The 21337-nt window shown below is 49.5% G+C and overlaps 1 protein-coding gene across 7 annotated transcripts in view; it reads right to left on the bottom strand.

Moving 5' to 3' along the window:
- The window catches only part of SH2B2 (SH2B adaptor protein 2), a 71362-nt gene that overhangs the window by 15435 nt on the left and 34590 nt on the right, over positions 1 to 21337 (bottom strand). For all 7 annotated transcript variants that reach the window (XM_090025714.1, XM_090025712.1, XM_090025709.1 and 4 more), the window contains 2 exons: positions 16240 to 16341; positions 5264 to 5355 (listed from right to left, as the gene is read on the bottom strand). In XM_090025714.1, the coding sequence (XP_089881840.1) occupies positions 5264 to 5355; positions 16240 to 16341 (194 nt within the window). The remainder of the gene's footprint in view (positions 1 to 5263; positions 5356 to 16239; positions 16342 to 21337) is intronic.

Genomic DNA, 21337 nt, shown 5'->3' on the forward strand with positions numbered 1-21337 from the left:
GCGGTAATTGTTCACGAGGGAGCTGCTGCATTATTTAGCGACCAGTAAATGAATCAGCAATCGGACTCATTCAACTGCAACCATTAAAAAAAAAAAATACACTCTGCAGAAAATGTGTTGACAGGGCACTTACGGGAAGGTGTTCATTCTGAATCCTTGGCAAATGAAAAACAAGCGAGCACAACGTGTACAAGATGAATGAAAATTCATTCCTGGTGCTAAATGTGTATGTCAGTGTGTTAAATGGCTCATTATTATGTGCATTACAGCTGTGTCCAGAGGCCAAACCAAACCTGTGCTGGGCATGATACAAACAAGAAAGGAAGAGAATCCCTGAGCTAGAAATCTCAGGCCCCAATTCTGCAACAAACTTTCTGTGGGTGGGTTCCCAAACACAAATAACATCCCACTGAAGCAATTAAAGATGTTCTTATTCACACCCAAGGTTTAAACCTAGCTGCTTTAATTGTTGCTCTCTGTGTGGGGAGGAAAGTAGTTAAGAATTAGAAGTGCACTGATACATCGGTCTGATATTGGATTGGCACCGATATAAAGAAAATTGGCTGCAACACAAATCGGCTTTTGGGTTTTTTTTCCCTGACGTGGCCAATAACGTAAAATAATGCCCTGTGCATGCGTGCGGCCGCAGCTGCAGCGCAACACATAGGCGGCAAGAAGCACAGCGCAGCATCTTGGAGAGCTGTGTGCAGCTGGTAAGTCTGTTACGGTGGAAAAGGAGGGTGCAGGGAAGGGGTGTGGAGGGGCAGGCGCTACTCACCCAGGGCAGAGCAGGGTGTGGGATGGAGCCATGTCTCATTCAGAGCACAAGAGGACAGTGGGTCCTGCCACTGTGCGCACCCCAGGAGGGCATGGGGGCATGTGCCCCTGGATCTGTGTGTAGGGCAGGCTACTGCTGTGGGCTGGGGCCAGGCTCTTCCCAGGGGGGCTGGACTGGGCTGGGAGGGGGACTATAGCAAACTTTGGGGTGGCTCCAGCCCCCCCTGTAGCCTCCCTCACAGTGCTGCTGCTGCCCACTCTGAGCGCAGCCCAGCCCAGCCCCCATCAGAAAGAGCCCAGCACTGCCCCAGCCCCAGCCCGAAGTGGCAGCCCACCCTGCCCTGCACAGATCCAGGGGCACACGTCCCCATGGCTTCCCAAGCAGTGGCAGGAGCTTCTCCCCCGTACAAGTCATGGCTCTATCCTGTGCCCGCCCTACCACAACTGGGCAGTGCCTGCCCCTGCCCCAGCCCAACTCCCTCCCTCACCGCAGGGGCCTTGATCTGCCCCCACTATGCCCCTTCCCTTCCACCACAACAGACTTACCAGCTAGACACACTCTTCAAGCTGCCAGGCTGCATATCAGAAATCAGACTCATAACAGCCAACATGCCTCCTGAAAAATTGGCTATTGGTATTGGCCACAAAAATCTCTATCAGTGCGTGCCTATTAAGAATTATTTCCTGAAAAGGTTTTGTAGAAGGCCAACTGGACCAGGCATTCCTGGCTCTGTCACCACCCTGGTGCATGGCCCTGGTTAAGTCACTTTGCTGTTCTGTGCCTCAGTTTCTCCATTTGAAAAACAGGGACCATCCTACTGACTTGTGCATGCTGCTTACAGATGTTACAAAAACAAACAAAAATGGTGGTTTACTCTAAACTTGGTGCACTACTGTGCTGAGCCCAGCACATGCCCAGAAGAGGCAGTGCATTAGTTAGAACTGGTTCACCCAACATCTGTATAGATCAGGCGCTTTAGTGGGGTTTTTGGGGCACATTTATCTGACAGCTGATTGAATCAACTATTAGATAAAAGTGCCCAATCTATATAGACACTGTGGAGCTGGGTCAAACTAACATGCTGCTTCTTTCAATAAAGCAAATTTTGGGGGGGTTTTTAACCTCTGCAAGCAGCCTAGTAAAGTGCTTTGAGCACTAGTGATGAAAAGTGCTTCAAGTGTTGGCTATTATTATGGTGTTTGAATATTCAGATATTTCTTTATGTGTTTTATGAAGTGCCACAGAGTACAGTCTTTTAAAATAATATCATTACTTTCTATGCATTATAGAACGAAAATTTAAAAAGCAGTCTAGATGAACAGTGACCTTAAATCAGACTCCCACTGCCCATCTCTCATTGCTTAGCCCAGCCCCTGGATAGTAAAGCTGGAAGAGGTACAGAAGATCCTCACTTTGCTTCTTGCCACTTGTGCATGTGTTACTTTGCTTCTTGCCACTTGTGCATGTGTTTAATCCCAGGGCCTGCACAGCATCTCATGGTGGCAGGGGATGATGTCTGTAAAGCTTTCCTTACTAGAGGACCTTTAAAAGCTGCAGTGCAGGGACCAAGGGGTACAAATGCATCCTCTAAACTCCAAGAATCCATTTTTATGCAGAAGCTTGAGACACCAGTGCATCTACCCCATTCCTTGGTCTGGGTATATTCCCCAAGTGCTCTTCTAAGCAAAGCAGGATACGTACAATGGGCTCCCAAGACACTGATTCAAAGAAAGACCAACTGGCTCAGCTTTCTAACTCTTTCCTGCAACATCAGAGCCATGACAAGGTTTTGCTTTTTCAGTTTTCAGACGGGTTTGGAATGAGAATGGAGCCCTACATTGCACAAAAGTAGATATAGGAAGCACATCTATTTGGTCCTGAGTGCTATTTGTTAGGGTAGTTTAAGCGTTTTCATATTCTCCAGCTGATCCAACACTCCCCAACCCCAGCCCCTTTTTTTAATATCAGCAAAAATAAAGCAGTATCTTACATTCCTATAGCACCTTGCAATCTGACAGACCCAAAAGATTGTATGTACAGGAATCACTGACCCAAGGAGTGAAAAGCACCCACCTCTGGGGTGGAGTGTAGAAGCTGTTTGAGAACTGAGGCATTCCACAGTAGCGGGTCTGAAGACAAGCACTGTACTCTGCTGTAGCCTCTGACAAGTGTAACTCCCTGGTTGGCAAAGTCTCAGACAAGATCCCACCTGTAAGACAGCCACCCTCTGACATGGTCCAGAAGTGGGATGTGCAGAGCTAGAAGTAGAAGCTTCTCTAGCCTGAGCTACAGCACCAAGGTTCAGGTCTAGCAGCTGTAGCCACTCCTACACTCTGAGGGCCAGGCACAAAGGAAGAACAGTAACACACTCCCAGCAGGTGCTGTGATTACTAGAACTCCTCACATTTTGCAAATGGACTTTTGGGTTGACAAAAGGGGTTTTAAGAACATTTTTCAAATGAAAAATTGTTCGTTTTCACTATCTCCCCTTCTCTTATCCCCCACCCCTCAAAATGTTTCAGTGACAATGGTTTATAAATATCAGGAAGAGATGCGATGCGAATGCACAGTCTTTCCACGCGTGTGCCTCATGGCTGCACTGCAAACCTTCCCACCCAGATGCTTTGACAACAGCGTTTCTCACCGTGAAATGAAAAATCCAGTTTTGAATGACAGTAAGCAGATAGCACCAGACCTTTCAGAGAAGGACAGCACTTGCGGACACAAGGTGCCTCTTAGAGTCAACTCAGGGCAGTGCTTCCATTCTGACCATTCCCAGGCTTTCCCCACTGGCACTGCTCCCCCTTAACCATAGCATGTCTTTCTTGAAGTGCACAGAGACCCCTTCATTAGAACAGTCCTTCCTCACCCCCACCGCTCTGAGGTCCTGCTGTTGTGTTCAGGCAGCTGGTGTCTTTATGTCTTCCTGACTCGTTCTGACTCCAACACGCTTATGTCCTGCTTTGAACTAATGTCCCCCACAAAACAGAACTGACCAGTGGATAGTGCAGCAGACTGGGATTTGGGACTCCTGGGTTCTGTGCTGAGCTCTGCCACCAACTCACTGCAAAGCCTTGGACAAGTCATTTAAACCTTCATACCTTGTGTCCCACAGCACATCTATAAATGTGAAGAACCTGTCTGTCTATCTCCTACATTGGCTGGTTTGACAAAATGGCCAGAAGGTGTTTGGAGCTTCTCAAACAACAGGCATCAAAAGAAGTGTAGAGAGGAAGGAAGCTGCTGCATCTGCCCTCGGGCAAAGGGATCTAAACCATCTGCTGTAGAAGACATTAGGGAAGGGTTCCCCATCTTTGAGGTTCATCACTCAAGAGACAGCAATTTCAATGTAAAAGTCTATGGGGCTCATAGCCCTCTACCTCAGAACTGCTGTTCTATGAAGCAGCCAAGAGATGGCCCCATATCTCCCAGGGATTCAGAAGATTTGGACCCAGATGAGAATTTGTTATCATGTAATAGGACCTCCTGCTTAAAGCAGGCCTGCAAACTTCATCTCATTTCACCTCTATGAGGCCATGTAACTCTCATGAAGTAGCCAGACAAAGGATCAGAACTCACAACCCCTGTACTGAAAAGAGTGGGCTTGTTCTACTAATGGGCTACTGAAACTCAGTAGGGGGAGACGAGAGATCTTAACACACTAGCACAGACTAAAACCACAGCACATTCCTAACAAGACATATTACAAAGCCTTGTTCTTCCCCCGCCTCTCCAAAGCCCCAGGCAATTCCCACATGGTTTCCCCTCCCTGGAGTCTGAACACTCCACTTTAACTCCTTGGTGTGTGCATCTCACCTCCACAGCCTTGGTCCAGCACTCATAGCACCTCACAGCGAATAGCCAATTAAATATTTAAGCACTTTCTACCAGCCTTTAAAACGCAACTGTGTAAGTGGCTGTTCTACACAGCCTTGCAAGGCAATGAGCAATTCTCTGGCAGATAGAACAACTCTGGTTTCCATTAAAGAAATGTAAAACACTGCAACTCTGGTCTGAGAGTAAATATAAGCCATTCCCAGCCCTCCACTGCGAGGGCAGTACCTAGACATACATGCAGTCAGGGCTGTGAGGTTGGGCGGGGGGGCTTTTGGAAAGGGCCTCCCTTGCCCCTCTAGAATCATACTGTCTGATGAATTTTGGAGGAGACCGACAAGAGGAAATGGGGAGATGATTATAGTATGATGGCTTCTCACATCTGGAGCCACGAACAGGGTTTAAATTGTGACCTACTCAACATGAGTGGTCAGTGTCAGCTGGGATGTCCAGACACAAGGCCGCTGGCTCCACTGTGCACAGCTGGAATTCCTGACCCGTGGTTCCTGTCACCTGAGTGCCACAGGCCAGAGCACGGACCCATCTGTAGTTGAGCAAGTAGGACAGCACAGGTCCGAGTGCCTGAGCCGCAGAGTGCAAGCACAGGTGGCTGCGCTTTTTGACCCTGGAATTTCCTCAAGCAATCCTTACCCAGGATCGATGCAGTCCTGTATATCTGCGACCCAGGAGTGTTTCTGGAGGGAGTCAATGGTTTCCAAGATATACTCAGCACCATTTTCCACCTACATGGGAAGAAAGGGAGAAAGAGAAGTCAGTTAACAATCCTGTTACATGTCTTCACCCTTCCCTGCCCGCCTCTCTCCTTCCCCACCCCGACCCAGAAGACATTACTGCATATTCCCTACTCACCCACTGGGCAGGACAATGGAATCAAACAAACGCCTACCAAATGGTATCATGCCTACCAATACCAATACCACGGTCACGGTCTGCAGTGCAAGCAGCAGCTGTTTGAATATTGGCCAGCAGCCCAACCCCTCTCTTTAAGCTGAGAAGTATCTTCTCCAACAGAAATTACAGTGATGGAGGGAAGAGACAAGGGAGTCTTCAGGTGTCCAAAGGCAACCGCAAACATAAGAATTACGCCAGAATTCGGGGCACGTGGTCTTAGATGCTCCCATGGTAACAAGTTGGGCTTTAGGCTCATCTGAAGCAGGCAACACTCATCCAAAAACTTGGCACTCTGAAACATCATGCTGGGTAACTAGTGAAGCACTGGTGCAAAGAAAAAGCACTGCCTACTGATTCACCAGCTCCACTACATGTAGTATCCCAGAGTTTTTTGAAAATCTTCCTTCCACGGGCTGAACTGGCTTAACCCTGTTCAGTTTGTCAGACCAGATGTTGCAGTCTGAGACAGCATTGCCAACCAGAAGTGTTTGAAAATGAGTCAAGCCCCCAGAGTGCCATGAGACAGTCTTTAAAATGATATTATCTCATTATCAGGGATCCAGGTTTTCTGTTTGCTATTGAAAATGCAGAAAAACACAGATTTTTCTCTTTTACAGGATCAAGGATTTTCCCCTTTAAAAAGGAGAAAAATGCAGGAAATCAGTGGTTTCCCTTTGCAGGCTGGCAGAGTACCAGCCTGCAGGGGCACCACATGAATGTGTGTATGGTGATGGGGAGAGGCACAGACCATGTATTGGGAGGGGGGGACCACAGGCCACACACTGGGGGCAGTAGGGGGATATGTGCCCCCCAAGACTTCAGTGCCCATAGTGGGGCATGGGGCTGCAGCTGAGCTGAACCAGCTCTGAGCAGGAGCTGCCTCCACGGCGCAGCAGGCAGGACCCAGCATAGAAGGGAGTGCTGTACCACTGTGGCGAGGCCTGTGCCCTGCTGTAGGTGCAGAAATCTTATGGTCACATGCTCCCCCTACCTCCCTGCCATGTCATCATGCCCCCCCCCCCACACCCATTCCACCCCCCAGCCCTCAGGTGTGAGGAAGGGGGGCAGTGGGTTGGCAGTGAGGGGCACCAGCAGGAACAGGGGGCTGTGGGTTGGGAGCAGAGCTGTCTGTAGGGTATGGCGAATCAGGGTGTTCAACTGATACCTATATATATAGTGAAGTTTAATTTTAATTGTGGAAGTTGTGAGTTTTATCAGAGAATTTGTGATTTTTAAACTGAGAAAACCAGGATCCCTGCTCATTATTTATATCTGAGAGTCTCTTTTATTTGCCTCTAGGGTCCTGTGTCCTTAGGATTCAAGCTTTTGTCTGGTACCACAGGAGCTAGAAACATAAGAGGAGCTCAACTGGCCAATCACATGACTCCAAGAGCTAGAGCTTTATGAAAACCATCATGATTCACACCCATGAGAGCTGGCAATGCTGCAGATGTGGCACGGGTACAGAAAACAGGGCTGGAAGTGGCTTCCTAAAGCATCAGGCACAACCCCCATGTCTATGGCAGGCTTTTCCTTACTCCGTTCTTCCCAAGCATGTTATATAATCTGTTACTGAACTGGATGAGGCAGTCCTGACTCAGGGTATCACATTGCTAGCTAAGATGACCTTCTATGAAATGAACCTAATCATATAAAACAGAATCGCTGCACTGAAAATAAACAAGCTGAGGAACAGGTTGCCAAAAAGGCTCTACCCCAGGGCCCTACTCAGAGCTGGGCAGCAGCAGCACCCTGAGCCTGCTCTGCTGCCAAACACTAGAGAAGCAAGTGCAGTGCACTAGCAATGCTGAGGTCCAGGCAGATATACCAAGGTGAGTGAGATCCCTTCAGCCACTAGACTCCGTACTGATGCGGATGCTTCATGAGAACAAAGCCCCTGGGGGGGCAGGGTGCTGAAGGTTTGGGGACTCTAACATTTAAAAACAAAAGGAAGCAAAATGAGCACAGTGTATGAGTATCTTGCAATGGACCATTTGTCTTCATGATGGAAGAAAATGTAAGTTACAAAGAGGAGGGAGAGCACTGTCACTTGCTGCAGAAATACCTTGGGGTTGAATTTAGAGGCTTCAAACTGTTGCAGAATCAATTAAAAAAATACAGCTACCTTGAACGAGAGGGGAAAGTTTTTCATTCTTGCAGATCTGCCCTACCTTTCCCCTCTGTCGTGAGCCTACGTGCCACACACAACAAATGCCATTCCTCCATGTGGCAAATATACCCAACTGCTTTGCCTCAAAAGCCACAGACCTCTGGCATCCAAGCTAAAAAAAGAGCTCAAAAGGCCACTTATTCTAATAAATCCCTTTTCTTTATTGTAGGCCCAGCCAATGGAGGGCAACATCACTCACATGCCTATTTCCCAGAGGCATTTTCATCATGATTCATCTGCTGGGATCAATTAACGATCACTGCACCTTCCCACACATGCTAATTCTTCAGACCATGTCCCTCGGTAGATTGTAGCACGGACAGGAAGGACCAGGAAATGTCTGGCTCTGGGAGTCACTTGAGACACAGCAACTACTGAAAAGTCAGAGCACCTTTTACATTTCCCCTCCCCGAGAACACAGCACTCAAGAGGTCAATTAGGATCTCAACAGTCAATTACGGACTTTGAAACAAACAAACCAAATAAGCCCCTTGAGAAAACCGGGACCAAAATAACGGGAAAAACCTCTTGGAAGAGCTGTTATTGTTTGAGAACTATTGGGAAGCTTTCAGAGGGGAAGGAAGCTACATTAACCTGGCTGCTGTCCCAGGGCACACTGTACCTCATTCCTCATCACTTGTGCTCTGGAACAAGACACATGCACACACAGGCACATGCATGCACACACACTCACACTTGCACGCACAGCCCCCCAGCACACCAAATGCAAAGTGGACATCGAGGTTTTGTTCCTCACAAGTGCCCGTTTATCCTTATTGACAAGGAGCTCAGATGAAGTTTGCATAAGTTAGACTTGTCAAGGAATCCATGATTCAATGAGAAAGAACAATTTCCATGGCAACCCCTGCATGCCACAGGGCATCTATTCAATTCAAAGCATTTTCTTAAAGGAACATATGCCCATTTGGAGCTGGGATATGAAGTGCAACAATTTAAATCTAAATATATTAAAGACAAATAGAAGCCTTAATACAGGAAATTCACCCTTGGCATTTACCATTTTGGAAACCTTTAACTAGTTCAGCCACACAAGAAAACTGGTCTCTACCCTCTTCATCGAAAATGTGCTTTGTGAGACGAACCACAGCACGAGAGGTAGGTTTCAGCTGAGGTGGGACATAAATTCTTCAAGCATTAGCAGTTCTCTGTTTCTGGGCCTTACAAGTAAAAGTTATCGAAGAGATACTGAGAGATCTAAAAAAGTCTCACAAACAAGCACAGGCAAGTAGCGTTCAGAGGAGTCCCATGCCGGACTCAAACTTAGCATTCCTTTCTCCTGTAAGGTCATATAAATTTTACTCGGGTACTGCCAACAGTACAAATAGCCCAGCATGACTTACTGCAAGGAAAAAGAGATTTAGAGCAAAGCCCTGCCCTCCATACAACCAAGACTGTCATTAGTCTGGTGCATAAAGACTGAGTTATGCTGTATATTTAACTATGGAGCCAGAATGGGGGTTTCCATGTATGCAACAGCCATCAGGATACTCAGGTGCATTCCCTTCTGGCTCTGGTGTCAGACACAGATTTAGGGTGGGGACTTGCTTTGTCTAACATCTCAGTTTTCCAGTCCTGTAGCTTTGATGGAAATGTATCTAAAACAGCCACTGGCAGAAAAGCAATGCAATGGATATTGGCTCAAAGAAAAGCGCCCCCTACATAACCCATACCAGTGGGGGCATTTCTGCTTCCCCTCATGCTACATGGACACGAGGCTGGGTCTGACTCAATCAGCACTGAGAGCATATTGCACTGCTCTTGTGCCTGTGAGCTGTGAGAGCTTAACCAGGTGAATAGAAACTATTCTTCTTTCTGGCAGACTGGCGGTGCAGGGAAAGGAAGAAACCTCTCTAATACGCAATAATAGGTTTGAAGTGTTGGTCCAGCCTTGATGGCCTAGGACATGTGAGATAGGCATGGAGTATAGATGCTAGATCACGGGTGGGCAATTATTTTTTGGGAGGAGGGCCACTTACCAAGTCTTGGCAAGTCATCGAGGGACACATGACAAGCAGCCAGGGACAGATTAATATTAATTTTATAATTTTTTTAGGGGCCCCACAAGCTGGACAGAATGGCTTGATGGGCTGCATCCGGTCCGCAGGCTGCATTTTGCCCACCCCTGTTCCAGATGGCCCAGTACAAGATGATAACCAAAACAAAAAAAAACAGTGCTTCTCATTATGTTCAGGACAGAGCGGGGAAGATAACAGGTTTCCAGCCTGCCATTGTAGTGCTCAAAACAATCTGTTAGCCCAAAGCTGCCTACTTTCGCAGCTGACCAGAGACCAGAAGCAGAAGCCTCAAGGTAGACAGCTTGCAGTCACATGATGTGTCACTCCTAATTCTGGAGACTTGTGTTAGCTGGATGGCAGGAATCTGGATGTTTATCCAAACACCTAGGACTGGCCACCCTGGTACCAATGCTCATGCACTAAAACCTATGAGGCTCTTCCTTGAGCATACTAACCTTCTGCCTGCAGTGCCACATGCTCCTGATCAGGCTCAATGAGGAGCAAGGTGCCATGAACACCAGCATCCCCTTGAGAGTGGCTGCTAGGAAGCGGCAGCTTTCTTAGATCAAACCATCTTTTTTTCCTTTAATTAAACCTTCATCACGTGCTTTGTCACTGCAACCTCAGACCCACACATTTGCGTTCGGAGCCAGAGTCCCAAAGCGCTGCATTTGAGGGGCGTGTGTGGATGGATCCAAGGAAAACTCACCAGCAGTAAGGCAGCGCTCAGCCCCTACTGGGGAGGCTGCCTCCCGGTTCAGATCAGAGCCAGCCTGCAGAACAGACTTCTTCCACATCTCCTGCTTTGGCCCAGTGGGAAGAAATCCTGCTTTGTAGCAAGGGGTTGTTAGGAGCAGCTGCCAGCAGCACACTGCAGAAGATACTCCATTAAGCTAATTAACTGTATTGTATGGAAAAAAGTCTTTTTGAGGGTCTCTAGCTAGAGGGCTAGAGTATCACTTCATATCTACTCTTGTCCTCAGATTCCTGTCTGCTGTGCATTACTCTCCATCCCCAGAGGCCCTATGACATGCAATGCAGGCCACCCTCCCCCACCCCCAATCAAACAGCTTCCACCAGCCCCTCTTATTGATCAAATGAACACCACACTCCAGCAACCAGGAACAGCAGCATTTACATAACAGTGGGCAGTGTCACCCCTTGGCAGATTGTCTCTGACTTCCAATTTTCCAGCCAAACGGGGCTGTAGGCTGAACAATAAGAAAAAAGAGAGAGACAGAAAGCCCCTTTTGTATAGTCTCTCTCTCTGCTCAGAATGCCACCAAAGACCAAACGCAACCCCTAACCAGGCAATGGCAAAGCAAATTCATCTTCAAATAGATTTCCATTATGGGAACAATGAGAGACCCCAATAAGGGCTGGACTCCATGGATCTAAATCCATAGCAAAAGACAGTCCCTGCCCTGAAGAGCTTACAAACAAGGCAATGGTGGGAGTGGCTCCTCTAATGTCACAGCTGGTCAGTGGCAGAGCTGGGACTGCGACCTAGCAGCCCTCAGTCTTCATCTGCAGAGCTTCCTGTCTTGAACTGTCATGGCTCCTTCATAGGCCAATAGCGCTGGCTGGCTCCTTCAGTTTACTGGTGAGGTCTAGGCTGCTTATTGGCCACAGCAGGGAAGAGAAGCATGGGAGCAAATGCTAAGGGTTTGACATGTAGCAAATAGGAGAGCCAGTTTGGCAACTGGGAGGCAGATCACTTGCTTATTTTGTCTCCTACCTTCCAATTGTGCTGTATGGATCCTCTTAGCTCTGCAAGGCCAACACAGCTAAGAGGGAGAGAGCAGGACTTCACTCCAGTTCATTCATCACCCACAGAACATATGAACTGTTTCTGCTTCTTGTCACAAAAACTTTGCTGTTGGCTCCATTCCTTTTTACGGTGACCAAAAGCATACCCGTAACTCTAAGATGAACTAAAAGGAATCCGGCTCAGCTCTCAGTTCCCAGTCTGAGTTTGTAGACTAGAGATGCAGGAGGAACATGCACCATTCTGCTTGTAACCTGGAAAGATTAGCTCTTGGAGCCAGTGAGAGAGAAACATTGCACATGGGGGGCCTGTAACGCTATCATAAAAGTCACTCTCCGGGGGGCTGCCCAAGGAACCTTGAGGAACCCCTAGTGCTTTCACTGTTTCATAGTTTCATAGTTTCATAGTAGCTAGAGTCGGAAGGGACCTAGGTAGATCATCTAGTCCGACCCCCTGCCTTAGCAGGAAAGAGCACCGGGGTCAGATGACCCCGGCAAGGTGCTCATCTAACTTCCTTTTAAAAATCCCCAGGCTAGGAGCCTGCACCACTTCCCCTGGAAGCCGGTTCCAGGCCCTAGCCGCCCTGACTGTGAAGTAGCGCCTCCTAATATCTAATCTAAACTTACCCTCCGCCAGTTTGTGACCGTTATTCCTGGTCACTCCTGGCAGCGCACGGGGGAACAGGGACTCCCCCAATACCTGCTGATCCCCCCTGACCAGTTTGTAGCAGGCCACAAGGTCCCCCCTTAACCTTCTCTTGTGGAGGCTAAACAGGTTCAGGTCCCGTAGCCTCTCCTCATAAGGCCTGCCCTGCTGACCCCTGATCATACGAGTGGCCCTCCTCTGGACTCTTTCCATATCGTCCACGTCCCTCTTGAAGTGTGGCGCCCAGAACTGGACGCAGTACTCCAGCTGCGGCCTGACCAGTGCCGCATAGAGGGGGAGGATCACCTCCCTGGACCTGCTCGAGATGCATCTGTGGATGCATGACAGGGTACGGTTGGCCTTCTTGACTGCCTCCCCACACTGCCGGCCCATGTTCATCGTGGAGTCAATGACGACTCCAAGATCCTTTTCCGTCTCCGTGCTGGCAAGAGGGGAGTTCCCCAACCTGTAAGTGTGGTGCCGGTTCTTCCTCCCCATGTGCAACACCTTGCACTTCTCAGTGTTAAACCCCATCCTATTCTCATCCGCCCACCGTTGCAACCTGTCAAGGTCAGCTTGTAGCCTATTGCACCCTTCTAGTGCACCCACATCCCCCCACATCTTAGTGTCATCAGCAAACTTGAACAGGGTGCTTTCTACCCCGTCATCCAAGTCACTGATGAAGATGTTGAACAGTGCGGGCCCGAGGACCGAGCCCTGCGGAACCCCACTGCCCACGTCCTTCCAGGTCGAGAAGAACCCATCCACCACCACCCTCTGGGCGCGGCCCTCCAACCAGTTGGCGACCCATTTGACCGTGTGGGCATCGACACCACAGTCTCCCAGCTTTTTGATGAGGACAGGGTGAGAGACAGTGTCGAAAGCCTTCCGGAAGTCCAAAAAGACTACATCCACAGCAACCCCTGCGTCTAATGATTTGGTGACCTGATCGTAAAAGGCCACCAGGTTGGTCTGACAAGACCTGCCACTGATGAACCCATGTTGGTTGCCCCTGAGCACGCATTCCCCCGCAAGGCCCTCCTGGATGTGTGCCAGGATAATTTTTTCAAAGAGCTTACCCGGGACTGAGGTAAGACTAACTGGCCTGTAATTTCCCGGGTCCTCTTTTTTTCCCTTTTTGAAGATAGGGACCACATTGGCCCTCTTCCAGTCCTCCGGCACCTCGCCAGAGCACCACGAGTGCTCATAGAGCCGCGCCAGGGATCCCGCAATGACCTCGGCCAGTTCCTGTAGAACCCTAGGGTGAAGATCGTCCGGACCAGCGGACTTGAACACGTCCAGCCTCTCCAGAAGTACCCTAACTAACTCCTCGCTAACCCCTGGCCCAGGCGTGTCTCTCTCGGGGCCCGAGGGGGGCCCAGCAGGGAGGTGGCTGAACTGGTCCCTACTTAGGAAGACAGAGGCAAAGAAATCGTTAAATATGTTAGCTTTGTCATCTGGCGTGATGACTAAGTTGCCCATCGTGTCCTGCAGGGGCCCCACATTACCCGGGACCCTCTTTTTACCCCCTATGTATTTGAAGAAGGACTTCTTATTGTCCTTAATCCGGGAAGCTAGTCCTATCTCCAACTCTGCCTTGGCCTTCCTGACTGCCCCCCTACATCCTCGGGCGACTGTAACATAGTCCTTCTTGGTGATGACCCCATCTCTCCATTGGGTATATGCCTCCCTTTTAGCAAGGAGGCATTCCCGGATGCTCTTAGTGAGCCATGGGGGTTTATGTGCCCTCCTGCTCCCTTTGACCCTTGTTGGGATTACCTCCCTTTGGGCATGGAGGATCGTCTCCTTAAGGAGCAACCACTCACCTTCGACATCTGATTCCCTTCCCCTCTGGGTCCTCAGCGCTTCCCCAACGATCCTCCTTAGCTTGTTGAAGTCAGCCCCCCTAAAGTCTAGGGCTGTTGCCTTGCTGCAGCCCTTTGCCACCTTACGCTGGATGGTGAATTCCAGCAAGCGATGATCACTGTCTCCCAGGTGGCCCATCACCCGCAGCCCCCTCACCAGGTCATCACCCGTGGCCAGCACCAGGTCCAACAAGGCGTCTCCCCTGGTGGGACTGTGCACCTCCTGGGTTAGATGGAGGTCCTGCACTCTGGCTAAGAACCGACGTGAGCGATCAGACTTGGCTGACTGCTCCTCCCAGCAGATGTCTGGGAAGTTCAGGTCCCCCATGATGACCACATCCTTAGCTCTCACTGCCACTGGGACTGGGCTGTCACTGGGTCTAAACTGCATCTCTCCTTGCGTTGGACCCAGTGGGAAAGGACTCTCATTTGCATATAGGTTCTGTATCTGGCCAAGGAGGAGGCTAGTTTATTAGCCTCCTAAAACTGAGGAAAAGTATGACCAAGTTGTGCCAGAAAAAACAGAAATATTTTAATTTACAGGATTCTAAGATGAGATTCTCCCCCCCACCCCGTAACATGGGTAAAAAGCATTTCACAATTGAATAAAGGGGGAAGGGGCAGGATGGGGCAAACAGCTGCTGTGCTCAGGTTTCATCCTGTACCCAGGGTTAGGGCCATAGCTGCAGCTGCTGCCTGCCCCTCCACCACCTCTGTACCCAACCAGCCTCTTCCCCCATCTCTTCCCCCCATGCACCCTCTGCTTCACACCTGCTCCTCTCCCCCGCCTCCTTATGTTTTCTCTGTCCAAGCTGGAGCCTGGGGCATTGAGCATGGCCAGTCCCATAGCAGCATCACACAGTTGCTAGGAGGGCTGGGGCCAGGCTCACTGCCCTAGACTGGAATGGGGATGGAGCAAGGACAAGAGGGGGTGGAGGCAAGGAGCAAGGGAGGAGTAGAGACTGGGGAAAAGGGGCAGGAGAGGGAGCAGAGGGAGAAGTGGGGACCCGAGGTGTGTGGTGGGGAGGCGGCAGGAGGCAGAGGTGGCAAGGGGGCAGGCACAAGCAGGGGGCCAGCTGCTTGATCTCCCCATACTACCTGCTGCCCCACTGCCTGCCCCTTGCAGCAGTGGGGGTATGGATTAAAGATGACCCTCCAATAATTAGATTCTATACGTGGAAAGTTATAACTAATTTATAAATTTTCCACGTACAGAATCCAATTATTGGGGGGTTGTCTTACATTCAGGATCGTCTTAAATTTGAGTAAATATGACAGACAAACCTGGATGAAAATTGAGAGTTCTTTTGGAAGAGCTTAGCAGACAGCCAAACACACGATTCTACACTGTCAAAAGAAACTAAAGCAAGGTGGCACCTTGGGGACTAACAAGTTCATAGTGGCAGGAGCTTTCACAGGCAACAACCCACTTCATTGGGTAGTGGATGGAGAGAGTAAAGGTGTTAATAATGTTGAAGAAAGTAATTTTGGTGAAATAGCTCTTTAATTCAGCAGGGGAAGGCAGAACACAAATCTAGCCGATGGCACCCGATGCCAGATGGGTTTGGCTCAGACGCTGGGCACAGATTCTTAACAGGGAGGGCAATTCGGCCTTGGAGCAGACCCCCAGGGAGAGCGGCAGAGCTTCCAGCTCTCGATGGGCTCATACCAAGGCTGGGTGCCTTGGTGGAAGTAGCACCTCTGCCAAACACTGCTGCACTGAGCTACTAAATTGTGCTTGTAACTGCGTGAAATGTAAGGGCCCATGAGAGACAGAATCAGAGCCACTGATCTAATGGCTCCTGCTGGCCCTAAAAGTCTTTAAATCCACTGGAGTGCAAATCTAAGGGCTGTCCATTTTCCCATCTCTCTCAGGTCTCTCTTTAAGCACATCTCAGAGGCCAGGCCCCAGTTACATGACACTACAATTCTGTATCCACCCCCAAAAGACTGCTGCATGGCATGAATTGAAGCACCAAAGGCTCTTTTGGAACCTGCAAGCACACAGTTCTGAGCAGCTGGTGGTGTCAGGCATAATCAGTTGCTGCCAGGGCGGGGGATACCCATCATGAATACACAACAGCCCTTCCTCTCCCAGGCAGCTCCCTGTGGGATGGAGGGCAGCAGCTGCCATCTGGGTAGAATCACTGGCTGCTGAGATGGGGAGGGGAAGAGAAGCCCGGGATGTTGCTGGATCCAGCACAGATCTCAATGCATCCAGGGTGCTTTACCTTCAGGACAAAAGTGTTGTCTTTGTCTGGCATTTCTAGAGGCATTGTTGTCCGGACTTCGATGATGGCTGACAGCGGGATGCTGACCTTCGGCTTTGAAGCCTGGAGAATAAAAAAAAAGGAATAGCATGCATGTGATAAGGTTCTCTAAAGAGACTGTACAGCTCAGCTCAGCTCTCAGCAACGCGGGATCCCTCCCTTGCCTGTTTAGTTATTTAAAAAAAAAAAAAAAAAAAGATTTCCCTCAGGAGCCTGCTAACTCCAAGATCTTTTAATTAAACTGAGAGATGTCCCAGTGGAAGATAGAGGCATTCCTGTGTTTCACTGCCAATCTGTTTCCGTACGTGACTGTGTGCTGATATTCCAGCTCTGCCAACAACATTTATTTCTCTCCTTTCAAAATGCTTTCTTTATTAAGATGCACTGGAAAGAAATAAGGCTATCTGATGGAGAAAAAGAGTTCAGTATGCACAAAAAGAGCAGTTGTGTGGGGATGTGACAGCTATGAAAAGAGCCAGGCTTATCTAGAACAGAGAGAGGCATTTCAATAGGTAAGTTAAGATGTGCTGCCCTTATCTATGCTAGGGAATTGAGTAAAAAAACCCAAACCTGAAGTCTCACTGAGGCTATTGCTTGCTCAGCCACACCAGCAGGAGCCTTAGTGCAGAACACTTTCGTAGTGTCCAGCTTTGCCTACAGCAGGGGTCAGCAATGCTTCAGGAGCAGTGGGCCCAAGTTACCCAGCTCAGTTTGTGTTGGGATGGGCCTTCTGACCTGCCCGCCACTGGTGCTGCCCCTGCTTCTCCCACCATCTGGTGGCAGGGGCAGATCTGGAGAGGTGAGTGCTCACTGGTGCAGCTTTGATTCCTTGTTCACCCAAATTTAAAAACTGCCTGGGAGGAGCTCCAGCATTTCTATTCAGGCAGCGGTGAGGAAGTCAGTTGACTCCATAGCCCATTATAATCTACCCGCTTACTTCTGAACTCTTCATTCTACAGGTGTTAACCACCTTCTTTCCTTTTTAATGGTCTTGATGTTCCACTTATCAAGCCAGTCTTTCTTCTGCAATTCTGCTGTCTGGTAATGTAGCTCCTATATTAAAGCCCTGCGGACTATTTTTAAGTCTAGCTAAAAACAGTGCCTTGGGTCTGGGAACTTTAGTTCAAGTGAAAACTCAGGTGTGGAAATAGCATCCAGTGTTTCACTGAAAGTTATGTCAAGATTCTCAAGAAAGCTTGATTTTATTTTATGCGTGGAAAAAAATAAGCGTACAAATGTACGTTTACTGCTAATAACATAACTAATGAAACAACATCTCTTGATTACCAGGAGTTTGTTACGTTTTTATACATAAGAAGATATAGCAAAAATTAAATGCACATTCTAATAGTAATATTTGTTTTTGTTTCAATCTTAAACTGAAGAACACAGCACTGGGCCCCTAGCTTCTACTTTCTTTTTAACTGGAGAACATTGTTGTGTTATACGTGATGAGGCACCACACCATTTGCAACCCTGTTTTCAAAATACTAGATCAGCTCATGCCGGTGGCAACAGCCTCTCACTACCACATGGGCAAAGCTCTGCGATGCCAAAACACTGCAGAAGCCTTTGCTTTGCAGACTGGATAGAAGGGCTCCACAAGCCAGATCTGGCTCACAGGCTGTAGGTTTACCTCCCCCTGTCCTAGAGGGCACCAGAGTCTCTTCTTCCAAACTAGCTCCTCAACTGGTAGAAACTGGTGGAGTCACACTGATTGAAGCCAACCAGAATATCCTGATTGAGCCTCCATGTCGGCATAGCTGAACTGACAGTAGCCTCAGCGGGAATCTTCTGCTAAGCTCCTTTGTACAGACTAGGGGCAGGCACTTCTTTTTTGCCCATGGGCCACATAGGCAGTTCCGGGAGCTGCTGCAGGCCAGTCAGCACCCCTTGCCCTCTCTCCCCCAACCCCGCAACAGCCCCGTGCACCCCACCAGCGCACAGCCCCTAGCCTGGGCTGCCTTTCTAGGCAGCCAAAGCAGCGACGGCTACTTCTGGCTGCCACTGCCGCTGGCCCCAGCCCCATGGTACTTGGAGGGACCTGTCCCAACCTGGCCTGCCCCGTGCCTGCTCCAGACTTAGCCCAGCAGAGCAGACCAGTTCCGGACCAGTGGAACCAGTGCACAGCCCCACTGCAGCAGTAGAGGAGCAGCAGGGCAGCCGGGGAATGGGCTCGTGGTGCCTGCAGCAAGGGCCTGGCAGTGGCATTGGGGGTGGGGGGAAGGGGGGAGCACTTTCCCCCTGCGCTGAGCAGCAGTTTCTGCCCAGCCGGCGCCACTGCTGCTTAGCTTGGGCGGGAGGTCCAGAGCAGACATGGGGTGGGTCAGGTCAGGGCTGTGCACAGGTTTGCTGGTCTGGAGCTGGCCTGCTCTGCTGGGCTAAGTCCAGAGCAGGTGCAGGTCAGGCCAGGTCGGGGCTGTGCACAGGTTCCACTGGTCTGGAGCTGGTCCGCTCTCCTGGGCTAAGTCCTGAGCAGGCGCGGGGCAGGCCGGGGTTGGGGCTGTGTGCATGGGGCCCCGACTGTACCACAGGGCTGGGGCCAGCAGCCAGAAGGAGCCACCGCTGCCTGGGTTGCCTAGAAAGGCTGTCCCGCTGTAGAGCCGCCCCAGCCCTGCTGCGTGTCCAGGCAGCGGCAGGACTGGCTGACGATGCCTGTGCCAGGCAGGACCAAGGGGCCCACCATGGGCCAGACAAATGCCCTCCAAAGGCTACACCTGGCCCACAGGCCATATTTTGCCCACCTCTGATACAGGCAAAGCCACAATCCTTCCCCTCGCCCCCAAGCCTACAACAGGTTTATAAACCTCAGTGAGGCTATGTCCGCACTGCAGCAGGGAGTAGAGATCCTGGAGCTCACTTCAAACTAAATTAATGTGAGCTAATTTACTCTGCTCTCCCCACCCCCAAGATTTCCACAGGAACCGTAACCTGGCCCCTACAATTAAGCAAAGGTTTTCTCTAACTGTAGATCAAACGGTGAACAGTCACCAAAGCTGCGCACTGGAATTAAAGCAAGCAAACAGGGGTAGGAATGCAATTTAATCATCAGAAAACATGAGGGTTATCCCAAGCGGCTTCAGCCTCCCTTAATGGTGGAAGCAGGACTGTGACGCACAATCTTGCAGGTTAGTAAAAAAAAGGACCTGAGCTCATTTTGTACACCACTGTTGCTGGGAAACAGGAACAGAGGCTGCCTTTCCCCTCCCCCTAAGTTTTCATTCAAGTAGGCCAGTGAGTTCCAGCTCAGGAGTTTCTAATGAAGCTAGCTTGGTTGCAAGACTCCTGCTGGGTTATGGATCTTTCCCCTCCGCTTAAATTTCATATCTCAGGCCAAATTAGCCAAATCAGTTCTGAATTCTATCGATTGAGCAGAGCTGTTGTTCGAGTCTGTGTGGCACGACCACGGGCAAGCATCCTGCTTCCCTGACTCTTCAGCCTGGGACTTCAGACACTCCCAAACCCACAGCAGGCATCCTATGTTCAAGGCCCAAGCCCAGAGACCCTGGAGTTCAGATGCCCACAAGTCTCGCTTGCCCTTAGCTAAAATGCCAAAAGCTGCAAGCTAGGGAGAAATCCCCCATCTCCATAAAATAGGTGTGTAGCAGAGATCCTCCCTCTGGGTGGCTATAGTAGACTCTCATAGCAGGGTCTGCCTGCAAGGCTCTGGACAGGTCTCCACCCTAACCACACAATGCTATTCAGTCTACAAGAGGCTTGATCCTTAGCCCATGAGAGCGGCTCAGTTCCTGCTTACTCCTGGTGTCTCCCCTGCCAGGTGCGAGCTGTCTGAATTAAGGGTCTGATCTCTGGAGTGCAGGCAGAGACCACAGAAGTCAATGGCTGCTGTAGGCATTAACCAATGCCCCAAATCAGCCCTTTCATATCTGGTGCAAGGCAATGAATTTGCAGAAGCTGCAGGGTGGGGGTGGAGGGTTATTTTTAACTGGAGGGGATCAGAAAGGAGGAAGCAGCTGCTTAAAGGAAAGAAAACGTGACATCGGCTCTTGGGGGGAGGGGGGTAAGGAAGAAGAGTCCTGTTCTGATCTGGTCCTTCTCAGGAACAGCAGCTAAAGGCTAAGAGAAGAAACCTTCTTTGAGACCCCAGTAAAGAAAACATTTGTGGGGCACAGAAGCAATCCCACAGAGGTCAGTGGAAAGCTATTCACTGGCTTGGATGTTGGTGGGATCAGGTCTAAAGAAAGATTTCCAGGCTGTATTGAGGCCTCATCACAAGATGAAATGGGACAGAAGAGGGAGTTGCTTTAGAGCAATGAAAACAGTAGTGTCTAACCAAAAGAAAAGATGGGGGTTGCTATGGACTTTGAGCACAACATTGAACTTGCCTTCGCTTTATCAGTCACTAGAGCTCATGAGATGACGTAAACCTCTAACTCTGTTGGAAAGTAAAATATCCACTAGACTCTAGAGGGTTTCACACAAAGAAGTCCTAATTTTGTAGGGCCTCTACAAAAACAGTTGTACATTTCTGTGCCCCCACTAGAACGCACATTTCAGGTGTTTCTCCTAGCCGTGAAACGAACCTAGGGCTGAAGCCCAGCACCACCTTAAGTGAGAGCTGAGAAGCAGAAATACGGGAACGCTTGCCAAATGAAAAACACAACGGTGGTGGGGAAAGAAACTTAAATGAAAGACTTTAAGCGGGTGTAATGATAATGAATAATAGACGATGAGACTATTTTCATAAAAGCCTTGACAAGATCCTTTTAAAAATTGATTTTTTAAAAGAGGGAAAATAAAATTTACTTTAAAAAGCCTCATGGCCAACTATTAAATGTTTGAAGAGCAGTTACTATTCCAGCTTAATCTGTGTTTATTGCTACTTTGGGCTGCCGCAGACTCATACGTGATGGTCTCACATGAGCTAGAGCCAAATGGGCACCTTTCACGGGTGAACTTCCGAGAAACTGCGGAAGAGGAAACAGCAACTCCAGAGAAAAAAAGAAGGGGGCTGGGGGGAAGGTAACTCAGCTAAAATAGATAGATAAATCCTATAGCTGTGGCTCTGGCTCTCTAGGGGACATTAGAAAGGTTAGAA

This window comes from Crocodylus siamensis, chromosome 13 (genome assembly GCF_052110815.1).
Source record: "Crocodylus siamensis isolate JL-2025a chromosome 13, ASM5211081v1, whole genome shotgun sequence".
NCBI lineage: Eukaryota > Metazoa > Chordata > Crocodylia > Crocodylidae > Crocodylus > Crocodylus siamensis.